Raw genomic sequence first — 13,834 nt, 5'->3', positions numbered from 1 at the left:
TAGCTGTATACCTACCTCTATGTTACTCTCTCCATATGTAGCTGTATACCTACCTCTATGTTACTTCATATGTAGCTGTATACCTACCTCTATGTCACTCTCTCCATATGTAGCTGTATACCTACCTCTATGTTACTCCATATGTAGCTGTATACCTACCTCTATGTCACTCTCTCCATTTGTAGCTGTACACCTACCTCTATGTCACTCTCTCCATATGTAGCTGTATACCTACCTCTATGTCACTCTCTCCATATGTAGCTGTATACCTACCTCTATGTTACTCCATATGTAGCTGTATACCTACCTCTATGTTACTCTCTCCATATGTAGCTGTATACCTACCTCTATGTCACCCTCTCCATATGTAGCTGTATACCTACCTCTGTCACTCTCTCCATATGTAGCTGTATACCTACCTCTATGTTACTCTCCATATGTAGCTGTATACCTACCTCTATGTTACTCTCTCCATATGTAGCGGTATACCTACCTCTATGTCACTCTCTCCATATGTAGCTGTATACCTACCTCTATGTTACTCCATATGTAGCTGTATACCTACCTCTATGTTACTCTCTCCATATGTAGCTGTATACCTACCTCTATGTTACTCTCTCCATATGTAGCTGTATACCTACCTCTATGTCACTCTCTCCATATGTAGCTGTATACCTACCTCTGTTACTCTCTCCATATGTCGCTGTATACCTACCTCTATGTCACTCTCTCCATATAGCAGTATTCCTACCTCTATGTTACTTCATATGTAGCTGTATACCTACCTCTATGTCACTCTCTCCATATGTAGCTGTATACCTACCTCTATGTTACTCCATATGTAGCTGTATACCTACCTCTATGTTACTCTCTCCATATGTAGCTGTATACCTACCTCTATGTCACTCTCTCCATATGTAGCTGTATACCTACCTCTGTCACTCTCTCCATATGTAGCTGTATACCTACCTCTATGTCACTCTCTCCATATGTAGCTGTATACCTACCTCTATGTTACTCCATATGTAGCTGTATACCTACCTCTATGTTACTTCATATGTAGCTGTATACCTACCTCTATGTCACTCTCTCCATATGTAGCTGTATACCTACCTCTATTTTACTCCATATGTAGCTGTATACCTACCTCTATGTCACTCTCTCCATATGTAGCTGTATACCTACCTCTATGTCACTCTCTCCATTTGTAGCTGTACACCTACCTCTATGTCACTCTCTCCATATGTAGCTGTATACCTACCTCTATGTTACTCCATATGTAGCTGTATACCTACCTCTATGTTACTCTCTCCATATGTAGCTGTATACCTACCTCTATGTTACTCTCCATATGTAGCTGTATACCTACCTCTATGTCACTCTCTCCATATGTAGCTGTATACCTACCTCTATGTTACTCTCTCCATATGTAGCTGTATACCTACCTCTATGTCACTCTCTCCATATGTAGCTGTATACCTACCTCTATGTTACTTCATATGTAGCTGTATACCTACCTCTATGTTACTCCATATGTAGCTGTATACCTACCTCTATGTTACTCTCTCCATGTGTAGCTGTATACCTACCTCTATGTTACTCTCTCCATATGTAGCTGTATACCTACCTCTATGTCACTCTCTCCATATGTAGCTGTATACCTACCTCTGTCACTCTCTCCATATGTAGCTGTATACCTACCTCTATGTCACTCTCTCCATATGTAGCTGTATACCTACCTCTATGTTACTCCATATGTAGCTGTATACCTACCTCTATGTTACTCTCTCCATATGTAGCTGTATACCTACCTCTATGTTACTCTCTCCATATGTAGCTGTATACCTACCTCTATGTCACTCTCTCCATATGTAGCTGTATACCTACCTCTGTCACTCTCTCCATATGTAGCTGTATACCTACCTCTATGTTACTCTCCATATGTAGCTGTATACCTACCTCTATGTTACTCTCTTCATATGTAGCTGTATACCTACCTCTATGTCACTCTCTCCATATGTAGCTGTATACCTACCTCTATGTTACTCCATATGTAGCTGTATACCTACCTCTATGTTACTCTCTCCATATGTAGCTGTATACCTACCTCTATGTCACTCTTTCCATATGTAGCTGTATACCTACCTCTGTTACTCTCTCCATATGTCGCTGTATACCTACCTCTATGTCACTCTCTCCATATAGCAGTATTCCTACCTCTATGTTACTGCATATGTCGCTGTATACCTACCTCTATGTTACTCTCTCCATATGTAGCTGTATACCTACCTCTATGTCACTCTCTCCATATGTAGCTGTATACCTACCTCTATGTTACTCCATATGTAGCTGTATACCTACCTCTATGTTACTCTCTCCATATGTAGCTGTATACCTACCTCTGTCACTCTCTCCATATGTAGCTGTATACCTACCTCTATGTTACTCTCTTCATATGTAGCTGTATACCTACCTCTATGTCACTCTCTCCATATGTAGCTGTATACCTACCTCTATGTTACTCCATATGTAGCTGTATACCTACCTCTATGTTACTCTCTCCATATGTAGCTGTATACCTACCTCTATGTCACTCTTTCCATATGTAGCTGTATACCTACCTCTGTTACTCTCTCCATATGTCGCTGTATACCTACCTCTATGTCACTCTCTCCATATAGCAGTATTCCTACCTCTATGTTACTGCATATGTCGCTGTATACCTACCTCTATGTTACTCTCTCCATATGTAGCTGTATACCTACCTCTATGTCACTCTCTCCATATGTAGCTGTATACCTACCTCTATGTTACTCCATATGTAGCTGTATACCTACCTCTATGTTACTCTCTCCATATGTAGCTGTATACCTACCTCTGTCACTCTCTCCATATGTAGCTGTATACCTACCTCTATGTTACTCTCTTCATATGTAGCTGTATACCTACCTCTATGTCACTCTCTCCATATGTAGCTGTATACCTACCTCTATGTTACTCCATATGTAGCTGTATACCTACCTCTATGTTACTCCATATGTAGCTGTATACCTACCTCTATGTCACTCTCTCCATATGTAGCTGTATACCTACCTCTGTGTCACTCTCTCCATATGTAGCTGTATACCTACCTCTATGTCACTCTCTCCATATGTAGCTGTATACCTACCTCTATGTTACTCTCTCCATATGTAGCTGTATACCTACCTCTATGTCACTCTCTCCATATGTAGCTGTATACCTACCTCTATGTTACTCTCTCCATATGTAGCTGTATACCTACCTCTATGTCACTCTCTCCATATGTAGCTGTATACCTACCTCTGTTACTCTCCATATGTAGCTGTATACCTACCTCTATGTCACTCTCTCCATATGTAGCTGTATACCTACCTCTATGTTACTCCATATGTAGCTGTATACCTACCTCTGTTACTCTCTCCATATGTAGCTGTATACCTACCTCTATGTTACTCTCTCCATATGTAGCTGTATACCTACCTCTATGTCACTCTCTCTATATGTAGCTGTATACCTACCTCTATGTCACTCTCTCCATATGTAGCTGTATACCTACCTCTATGTCACTCTCTCCATATGTAGCTGTATACCTACCTCTATGTCACTCTCTCCATATGTAGCTGTATACCTACCTCTATGTCACTCTCTCCATATGTAACTGTATACCTACCTCTATGTTACTCTCTCCATATGTAGCTGTATACCTACCTCTATGTTACTCTCCATATGTAGCTGTATACCTACCTCTATGTTACTCTCTCCATATGTAGCTGTATACCTACCTCTATGTTACTCTCTCCATATGTAGCTGTATACCTACCTCTATGTTACTCTCTCCATATGTAGCTGTATACCTACCTCTATGTCACTCTCTCCATATGTAGCTGTATACCTACCTCTATGTTACTTCATATGTAGCTGTATACCTACCTCTATGTCACTCTCTCCATATGTAGCTAATGCCTCCTCCTCAGATAAACCCACGACACCATACTCCAGTGGGGTAAAAACTGTGGTAGCCACCTACAAACAGTAACAGTATGTCCATAGTTTTTGCTATATATCCAGAAAATGATCTAATCTTCTGTTATCAGCTTTTGTGTCTGGTGCTGCTAGATTGGATATCTACTTCATTCCATTTTCACTTTTGTGGCCTAGGTTCTTTGCTGACTTTATTGTTTTTATATTTAAATTTTCTGTTTCAATTTCAAAGTATTATTACTAGAAGAGAACAACAAAGAGGCCCATGGGCCTGACCCTTCACCTGAAATTTGAAGTATTTAATTAAATTCAATTGACCCTTTTTGGCCCTGCCAATCAGCTGAGGGGTTCAGTCAGGGCCAACATGTGCATATCATCAAACTGTCATCCCATACTGATAATATTAACCAAATTAGAATGAATTCCAATACAAATCCAACAAAGAAAAGTCAAAAATGTGATTTCCCTATATAAACTATAGTAAAGTTTACCCCCTCCCCAGTGGCAAACATGACACCAAAGGGTTATTAAATTCACAATTTGGTAAAAGAATCTTGAGACCCTTTCATCTATTAAGAGTCTTTGATTCCACCATATCTGAGAGTAGAGAAGAAGATTTTTGAAGTTTTAGTAAATTTGACACTTTTTGGCCCCGCCCATCAGACCCCTTGGGGGTGGGGACCATATAATTCACAATTTTGGTTGACATTTAGCCATAGAAGCTTCCTGCTGAATTTAATTGAATTTGGTTCAGCGGTTTTGGAGAAGTCGAAAATGTAAATTGTTTACAGACGGATGAAGGATGATTGACGATGCACGATGTACGACGGACGACAACAGACAAAAGACGATTAGAATAGGTCACTTGAGCATCGCTCAGGTGACGTAAAATTCTTTGGTTATTTAAAGGGACAAAATGTTTATTATTTTTTCTGCCAACTCAATAAGAGTACCTATATAATTAATACCTTATCATAATCCATCTGTGCTTGGGCTCCACCAAATAGACGATGTGCCAAGAGCTTGCCTGCTTTAATAGCTACTGGGGTTAGTTCAGGTCTTCCCTGTAACACACCAAAGTCCATAGTCATCAATAATTGTCAAACTTCATCATTCATGAATATCTGTCAAATTCTTATTTGATATCTTATATTTGTTACCTTATTGGTAAACATTTCTGATATAATTGACGTTAAAAACACTGTATTTGAAAACTTTCTGATGCTTTGATACAATAAATGATAAAATTTTAACATTCCATGTTTTACTTCTGTCAATAAAAGCTAACTCAGAGGTATAATATCTTATAGCCAACTTAAAAACAAATTTAGCAAACGTTTACAGAAAAAACAGGTCCTGTCCTTATTTTGACATTGATTGACTTTATGTAGCTATAAACGAAGTCTCTTTACATTCTATAAAAGCTCTGAAGATTTAAAACCCTTTTCTATCTTCTATAAAGAAACAGGAACATGTTACTTTTATGTTTTGTAACTCACTAGTTTCTTTTTCATGCTTGGCACTACCTTATAATAGGATTTGAAGATAAACACATAAATATGTTGTGCACTGAAGCGTGAAAGTGCTGTGTTAGTGCATTCAGTACAGGGCTGACACAAACAGGTATCCGGTATCTCTAGTCAGGTATGATTACAGGTAAAATGCCTCTGTTTAAATATAGCCCCCTCTGTTCAGGCCAATACTAATACATTATATATACCCAGTCTTGTTTTACAAGCAAACATTGTGCGTATTATGCAAGAGAAATTTATTTACATGTAAAACATCTCCGATAGCAAATATATGAGGTACAGAGCTCCTTTCAAGGTCACCACCATGACCCCCGACGACCTTGCCAACATCATCCGTAACAACACCAATCTGCTGTAGATTTAGCTTCCCTGTTACCGAGTATCGTCCTGTAATAGAAGGTGAGAAGAGTCTAGTCTGTCTATTAAGTCTCTTTATCACAATGTTTAAATTAAATCTCCCAATACCGTATTTAATCAAATATCTCCCAAATCTGTCTGCAATATTAATTTGATATCAACCAAATAACCTATTGTACTATAACTAACCTTATACATCCCTATCCCCAATGTGTCCCCTTATAATGCCGTATTAAACCTTATATCACCCCAATGTGTCCCCTTATAATGCCGTATTAAACCCTATATCACCCCAATGTCTCCCCTTATAATGCCATATTAAACCTTATATCACCCCAATGTGTCCCCTTATAATGCCGTATTAAACCATATATCACCCCAATGTGTCCCCTTATAATGCCGTATTAAACCCTATATCACCTCAATGTGCCCCCTTATAATGCCGTATTAAACCCTATATCACCCCAATGTGTCCCCTTATAATGCCGTATTAAACCCTATATCACCCCAATGTGTCCCCTTATAATGTTGTATTAAACCCTATATCACCCCAATGTGTCCCCTTATAATGTTGTATTAAACCCTATATCACCCCAATGTGTCCCCTTATAATGCCGTATTAAACCCTATATCACCCCAATGTGTCCCCTTATAATGCCGTATTAAACCCTATATCACCCCAATGTGTCCCCTTATAATGCCGTATTAAACCTTATATCACCCCAATGTGTCCCCTTATAATGCCGTATAAAACCCTATATCAACCCAATGTGTCCCCTTATAATGCCGTATTAAACCCTAAATCACCCCAATGTGTCCCCTTATAATGCCCTATTAAACCCTATATCACCCCAATGGGTCCCCTTATAATGCCGTATTAAACCTTATATCACCCCAATGTGTCCCCTTATAATGCCGTATTAAACCCTATATCACCCCAATGTCTCCCCTTATAATGCCATATTAAACCTTATATTACCCCAATGTGTCCCCTTATAATGCCGTATTAAACCATATATCACCCCAATGTGTCCCCTTATAATGCCGTATTAAACCCTATATCACCTCAATGTGCCCCCTTATAATGCCGTATTAAACCCTATATCACCCCAATGTGTCCCCTTATAATGCCGTATTAAACCCTATATCACCCCAATGTGTCCCCTTATAATGTTGTATTAAACCCTATATCACCCCAATGTGTCCCCTTATAATGTTGTATTAAACCCTATATCACCCCAATGTGTCCCCTTATAATGCCGTATTAAACCATATATCACCCCAATGTGTCCCCTTATAATGCCGTATTAAACCCTATATCACCTCAATGTGCCCCCTTATAATGCCGTATTAAACCCTATATCACCCCAATGTGTCCCCTTATAATGCCGTATTAAACCCTATATCACCCCAATGTGTCCCCTTATAATGCCGTATTAAACCCTATATCACCCCAATGTGTCCCCTTATAATGCCGTATTAAACCCTATATCACCCCAATGTGTCCCCTTATAATGCCGTATTAAACCCTTATATCACCCCAATGTGTCCCCTTATAATGCCGTATTAAAACCCTATATCAACCCAATGTGTCCCCTTATAATGCCGTATTAAACCCTATATCACCCCAATGTGTCCCCTTATAATGCCCTATTAAACCCTATATCACCCCAATGGGTCCCCTTATAATGCCGTATTAAACCCTATATCACCCCAATGTGTCCCCTTATAATGCCGTATTAAACCTTATCACCCCAATGTGTCCCCTTATAATGCCGTATTAAACCTTATCACCCCAATGTGTCCCCTTATAATGCCGTATTAAACCCTATATCACCCCAATGTGTCCCCTTATAATGCCGTATTAAACCTTATATCACCCAATGTCTCCCCTTATAATGCCGTATTAAACCCTATATCACCCCAATGTGTCCCCTTATAATGCCGTATTAAACCCTATATCACCCCAATGTGTGCCCTTATAATGCCGTATTAAACCATATATCACCCCAATGTGTCCCCTTATAATGCCGTATTAAACCTTATATCACCCCAATGTGTCCCCTTATAATGTTGTATTTAACCCTATATCACCCCAATGTGTCCCCTTATAATGCCGTATTAAACCCTATATCACCCCAATGTGTCCCCTTATAATGCCGTATTAAACCCTATATCACCACAATGTCTCCCCTTATAATGCCGTATTAAACCCTATATCACTCCAATGTGTCCCCTTATAATGCCGTATTAAACCTTATATCACCCCAATGTGTCCCCTTATTATAATGTTGTATTAAACCCTATTAAGCCCTCTTGTGTCCCTGTGTAAATTACTGTCACCTAAAATCTCCCTAGAGTGTCACTCCTTATATTACTGTGATATGAGGATCGTATTAAACCCCACCTCAGTATTACCTACCTATAGCCATGAGGATCGTATTAAACCCCACCTCAGTATTACCTACCACCTCAGTATTACCTACCACCTCAGTATTACCTACCTATAGCCATGAGGATCGTATTAAACCCCACCTCATGAGTATTACCTACCTATAGCCATGAGGATCGTATTAAACCCCACCTCAGTATTACCTACCTATAGCCATGAGGATCGTATTAAACCCCACCTCAGTATTACCTACCTATAGCCATGAGGATCGTATTAAACCCCACCTCAGTACTACCTACCTATAGCCATGAGGATCGTATCAAACCCCACCTCAGTATTACCTACCTATAGCCATGAGGATCGTATCAAACCCCACCTCAGTATTACCTACCTATAGCCGTGAGGATCGTATCAAACCCCACCTCAGTATTACCTACCTATAGCCATGAGGATTGTATTAAACCCCACCTCAGTATTACCTACCTATAGCCGTGAGGATCGTATCAAACCCAACCTCGGTATTACCTACCTATAGCCGTGAGGATCGTATAATACCTCAGTATTACCTACCTATAGCCGTGAGGATCGTATCAAACCCCACCTCAGTATTACCTACCTATAGCCGTGAGGATCGTATCAAACCCCACCTCAGTATTACCTACCACCTCAGTATTACCTACCACCTCAGTATTACCTACCTATAGCCATGAGGATCGTATAATACCTCAGTATTACCTACCTATAGCCGTGAGGATCGTATCAAACCCCACCTCAGTATTACCTTCCACCTCAGTATTACCTACCTATAGCCGTGAGGATCGTATCAAACCCCACCTCAGTATTACCTACCACCTCAGTATTACCTACCTATAGCCATGAGGATCGTATCAAACCCCACCTCAGTATTACCTACCTATAGCCGTGAGGATCGTATTATACCTCAGTATTACCTACCTATAGCCGTGAGGATCGTATCAAACCCCACCTCAGTATTACCTACCTATAGCCATGAGGATTGTATTAAACACCACCTCAGTATTACCTACCTATAGCTATGTGGATCGTATTAAAACCCTACCTCAGTATTACCTACCTATAGCCATGAGGATCGTATTAAACCCCACCTCAGTATTACCTACCTATAGCCATGAGGATCGTATTAAACCCCACCTCAGTATTACCTACCACCTCAGTATTACCTACCTATAGCCATGAGGATCGTATTAAACCCCACCTCAGTATTACCTACCTATAGCCGTGAGGATCGTATATTAAACCCCACCTCAGTATTACCTACCTATAGCCATGAGGATCGTATCATACCCCACCTCAGTATTACCTACCTATAGCCGTGAGGATCGTATTAAACCCCACCTCAGTACTACCTACCTATAGCCATGAGGATCGTATCAAATGTCTCCTGAATTTGGTTGCCATTTCCATCCTGATATGTAACTTCCAATTTTCCTTCTCCATTTTTCACAACTCCTAAAGGTATACATTGCTTTAGAAACCTTGTTCCGTTGTTTTCCATATAATCTGTTACTAAATTTGCCAATTGCTACAAAATAATTACACAGTAGATTTTAATAAACATAAATTTTCATTTTATCAAACAAGACATCCGATAGAGCACCATATTTAGTTACAACATAAAGTACTTAGGGTGATCCGATTTCTGGACAAAGGGCAACAACTCCAGAGAAGAATCTTTATCAAATGATGAGTTTCAACAGAATGCCTACCTGGTCAAACATCCTCAGACATATAGATCTAACCATGACAGTGGTGTCAAACCCCAGACCAGTGAGGAACCCAGCAGACTCCAACGCAATGTCTTTCTGTAGTCAAGGAGTTTTGTAATAACAAAAAATTCTATAAAACTTCATCAAATATTGCAATAAACAAACTAACATTTACACAAGTGCAGCAGTATAGTTTTTTTTAAAATTCTTCTGATTAATTTCTGATGGGACCCCCTGACACACTGTCGCAAAGAGGAGTCCCACCTTTAGTTTGAAGTTACAATACAATATTCAGAATTATAAAAAAAAAAAACCATTGTGAATATCATCACAACCACTGGATACAGTTTACACCTGTAATATAAGCATGTTTTGCAAGTACAGGATATATCCATCGTTAATCTGATAGGAAGCAACAGCTTCACAAACTGAACGTCAAACCAAACAGCCTACTCCATGCCAACATGTCAAGTTGAACAGATAAGCAAGCTAATTGTTCCTACTTAAAAACTGATCTAAGGTCTCCAGGAGCTATCAGGGTATTTGTACCATTTGGTTTGTTTGGTTTGTTTTTGTTTAACGTCCTATTAACAGCCAGGGTCATTTAAGGACGTGCCAGGTTTTGGAGGTGGAGGAAAGCCGGAGTACCCGGAGAAAAACCACCGACCTACGGTCAGTACCTGGCAACTGCCCCACGTAGGTTTCGAACTCGCAACCCAGAGGTGGAGGGCTAGTGTTGTAGTGTCGGGACACCTTAACAACTCGGCCACCGCGGCCCCTGCATTTGTACCAAAACCTGTGTATAGTGACAAAATCACCAAAGCAACCAAACAACTATTTTGAAAATAATACCAATGTATTTATCATTCCTCGAAACCCTTACACATACTCTGCCCTAAGGTAGGGTGTAATAATTGTACCGTCTGTCCCAATTGAATGATCATAAGAAGCGACTAATTTGAGGGGATCTTATCTTTTCTCCTCTTTCCTATAATTTTTTTTTCTTTGTGAATAAAATGTCTACAATGTAGATCTATTGAATGATGTTGGGAAATGACCAACAATGTCTAATAGTATCATTTCATTTGTCCTTTAGGCAGATAAGCTAAAAAAAGGATACAACTTCCGCCTACAACTAACCTGAAAGAAAAAATGAAAATTGCGTTTAAGTCCCTTAAACTTTAAATTAGAAATAGTTATGATGGACCTAATTTATGAAGCATCAAATTCCTCTGTAATAATTTGTTTCTAAATTAAACTTCCATGGCTTTAGGACAGTGATAACAATATGTATGATGTATTGAATTGTTCTGTTTTCTTTGTGAAGTTAACTTTTATATCGCTTTCGCTAAACTCTATCAAAAATAAAGTCTTGCAGTGGGAAAAGTTTCCAATGTATGTTAAAATCTTCTGGTATGTTTTTATTTGATAGAAGAGAATAAAGTATTGCAGGAGTTAAAGATTTAATTAACATCGAATCGAGAAAAATACCAATTCTTCATCACTTAATGCATGAAGATTAATCAGTTGATGCAAAAGGGAAAATTACGTTTTTCCGGGAGGTTTCTTCATCCAAAATATATCATCACTTGTGATGGCATGTTCTACCATTCCTGGGATCTGGGGATGACAAAGGAACCGTTTATAGACCAGTCAAAAACATTACACATTACATAGTGTAAATAAAATGGTTGTAAAAGGAAACCCAACAGAGTTACCTCCCTTGTAAAAACACAAATAAGAAAGCAAAAAGAACTGTTGATTAAAAATAAAGTTATTGATCTGTCAAAAGTCACAAAAAACTTGTGTTGAGTCATTTTGGAATAAAATTTCATTTTCAAAACAACTTGAACAAAAACTTATAATTTCAAGAAATTCTAGAACCTATTCTTCTCTGTTCTAACAGCAGTAGGTACGTACATTATATCCATCAAATAAAATTAAACAACGTAGTAACTATGAAAGACTGACTCACCTATTTGACTACCTAAATTTTTTAAGTGACTCACCTGTTTGTGTGACTCAACTGTTTGAGTGACTCAACTGTTTGTGACTCACCTGTCTGAGTGATTCAACTGCTTGAGTGACTCAATTGTTTGTGACCTACTTCTATTAGTAACTTTACTGTCAAAGTGACTGACCTATTTGAGTGACTTATATGATTGAGTGACTGACCTGTTTGAGTGACTTACTTGTAATAGTCACTAACCTGTCGAAGTGACTTACCTATTTGAGTGACTTATATGATTGAGTGACTGACCTGTTTGAGTGACTGACCTGTTTGAGTGACTTACTTGTAATAGTCACTAACCTGTCGAAGTGACTTACCTATTTGAGTGACTTACCTGTGTAGGTAATGTAGGGCGACCTCCAACAGCAATAACAGCATGTTCTGTAGTAAGTGATCTCTGTAACAAACATCAACAGACTGATGTCATGATAAAGTACCTATTGTCTCTGTCAATAGGAAATATATTACAGAAAACCACCAGGTGAAAGCCAGGGTATCTTTGCAATTTCTATTATGGAAGTCACATAAAAGCATGATGATATAGTTTTACATATAAACCTTGTTTTAACATTTTTCACTTCATTTTTTGAGTGATTTTTGAGTGAGTTTCATGTACATATGTGCCGATGTTCACCATTTCCAGAGCAAAATCCTGAAGGTTTCAAATATTAATATTTAAAAAAAAAAACTGTCACGTTGCAAGATTCATGATACTTGAATATAACTTCCTTGAATACAATCCTTTTCCTACATTGGTTCAAATTGAACTAATGAGACTGATACAGCATATGAAATAGTTTTATCATAAAGGTTGATTAACTATAATTTATATGCACCTCTTGACCTTTAGAATCAACGGCTCTGATAGTGTGTTGGTCAGCAAAGGATCCAAGGGCATTCAAGTATTCTACATTCCTAAACAGGAAAAAAAAACCAATTAAAAAAAAAAAAAATTTCATCACCTTTAAAACTAATAATCCTCAGGACAGAATCATCAGACTTGACCTGTACTTCTGGCAATCACATCCATCAAAATACAGGATGAAATGTTTTACTTTAAATCAAAAATTTGACCTAAGTTCCCATTGACCTTTGCACTTAATGTTTTAATAGCAATGATATAAATCAGCTGGATTAACTTAAAGATCTGATAGGTTGGTGGTATTTGACCTGTCCTTGACCTTTGATGAGATAAAACAATATTGCAACTTAAATCTTACTTGTCCTTTAACTGCACTCTATGACCCCAATTTAATGACTTGACATAATTCTGCACAGCTCCACACATCTTTTCCCTGGAAAAACATGACAATAACAATTATGATCATTATTGCTTTTTCTCCTGGAAAAAACATTATTATCATAACAAATGTTATTACGCGTTTCTTTACAATTAGAAACATTATATATTTTCTTAGTCAACCAAAAACATTTAAATTACAAACACCAAACTTCCCCTGCAGAGAATAACATCGTAAAAGATGAGAGATTTACCAGTCATTGTTAACAGACTCTGGGACGTCCCAGCCATATGACCTGCTGTCCTGTATAGAGTGTCCCAGCAGGGCTGCCTGGTGCATCAGCTTCTTGGGGATACAGCCAACATTGACACAGGTGCCACCAAGGCCCCACTGGGTTCCTGTGTAACATATAATATATAATTCAGATACCATCGAGGTCCCTCTGGGTTTTGTGTAATATATAATATATACTTTAGATACCATCGAGGTCCTTCTGGGTTTTGTGTAACATATAATATATAATTTAGATACCATCGAGGCCACACTGGGTTCCT

The 13,834-nt window shown here is 38.6% G+C and overlaps 1 protein-coding gene across 1 annotated transcript in view; it reads right to left on the bottom strand.

Annotated features, from left to right (window-relative positions):
* Nucleotides 1-13,834, bottom strand: part of LOC117333586 (thioredoxin reductase 2, mitochondrial-like) — a 30,931-nt gene that overhangs the window by 13,972 nt on the left and 3,125 nt on the right. Inside the window, exons 4-14 of the mRNA XM_033892940.1 lie at nt 13,534-13,678; nt 13,260-13,334; nt 12,876-12,954; nt 12,374-12,436; nt 11,578-11,648; nt 11,149-11,168; nt 10,029-10,120; nt 9,673-9,844; nt 5,779-5,921; nt 4,971-5,066; nt 3,952-4,044 (exon numbers count right to left, since the gene is read on the bottom strand). Coding sequence (XP_033748831.1) covers nt 3,952-4,044; nt 4,971-5,066; nt 5,779-5,921; nt 9,673-9,844; nt 10,029-10,120; nt 11,149-11,168; nt 11,578-11,648; nt 12,374-12,436; nt 12,876-12,954; nt 13,260-13,334; nt 13,534-13,678 — 1,049 coding nt within the window. The remainder of the gene's footprint in view (nt 1-3,951; nt 4,045-4,970; nt 5,067-5,778; nt 5,922-9,672; nt 9,845-10,028; nt 10,121-11,148; nt 11,169-11,577; nt 11,649-12,373; nt 12,437-12,875; nt 12,955-13,259; nt 13,335-13,533; nt 13,679-13,834) is intronic.

This window comes from Pecten maximus, chromosome 8, assembly GCF_902652985.1.
Source record: "Pecten maximus chromosome 8, xPecMax1.1, whole genome shotgun sequence".
NCBI lineage: Eukaryota > Metazoa > Mollusca > Bivalvia > Pectinida > Pectinidae > Pecten > Pecten maximus.
This window is presented reverse-complemented; position numbering and strand designations above follow the sequence as displayed.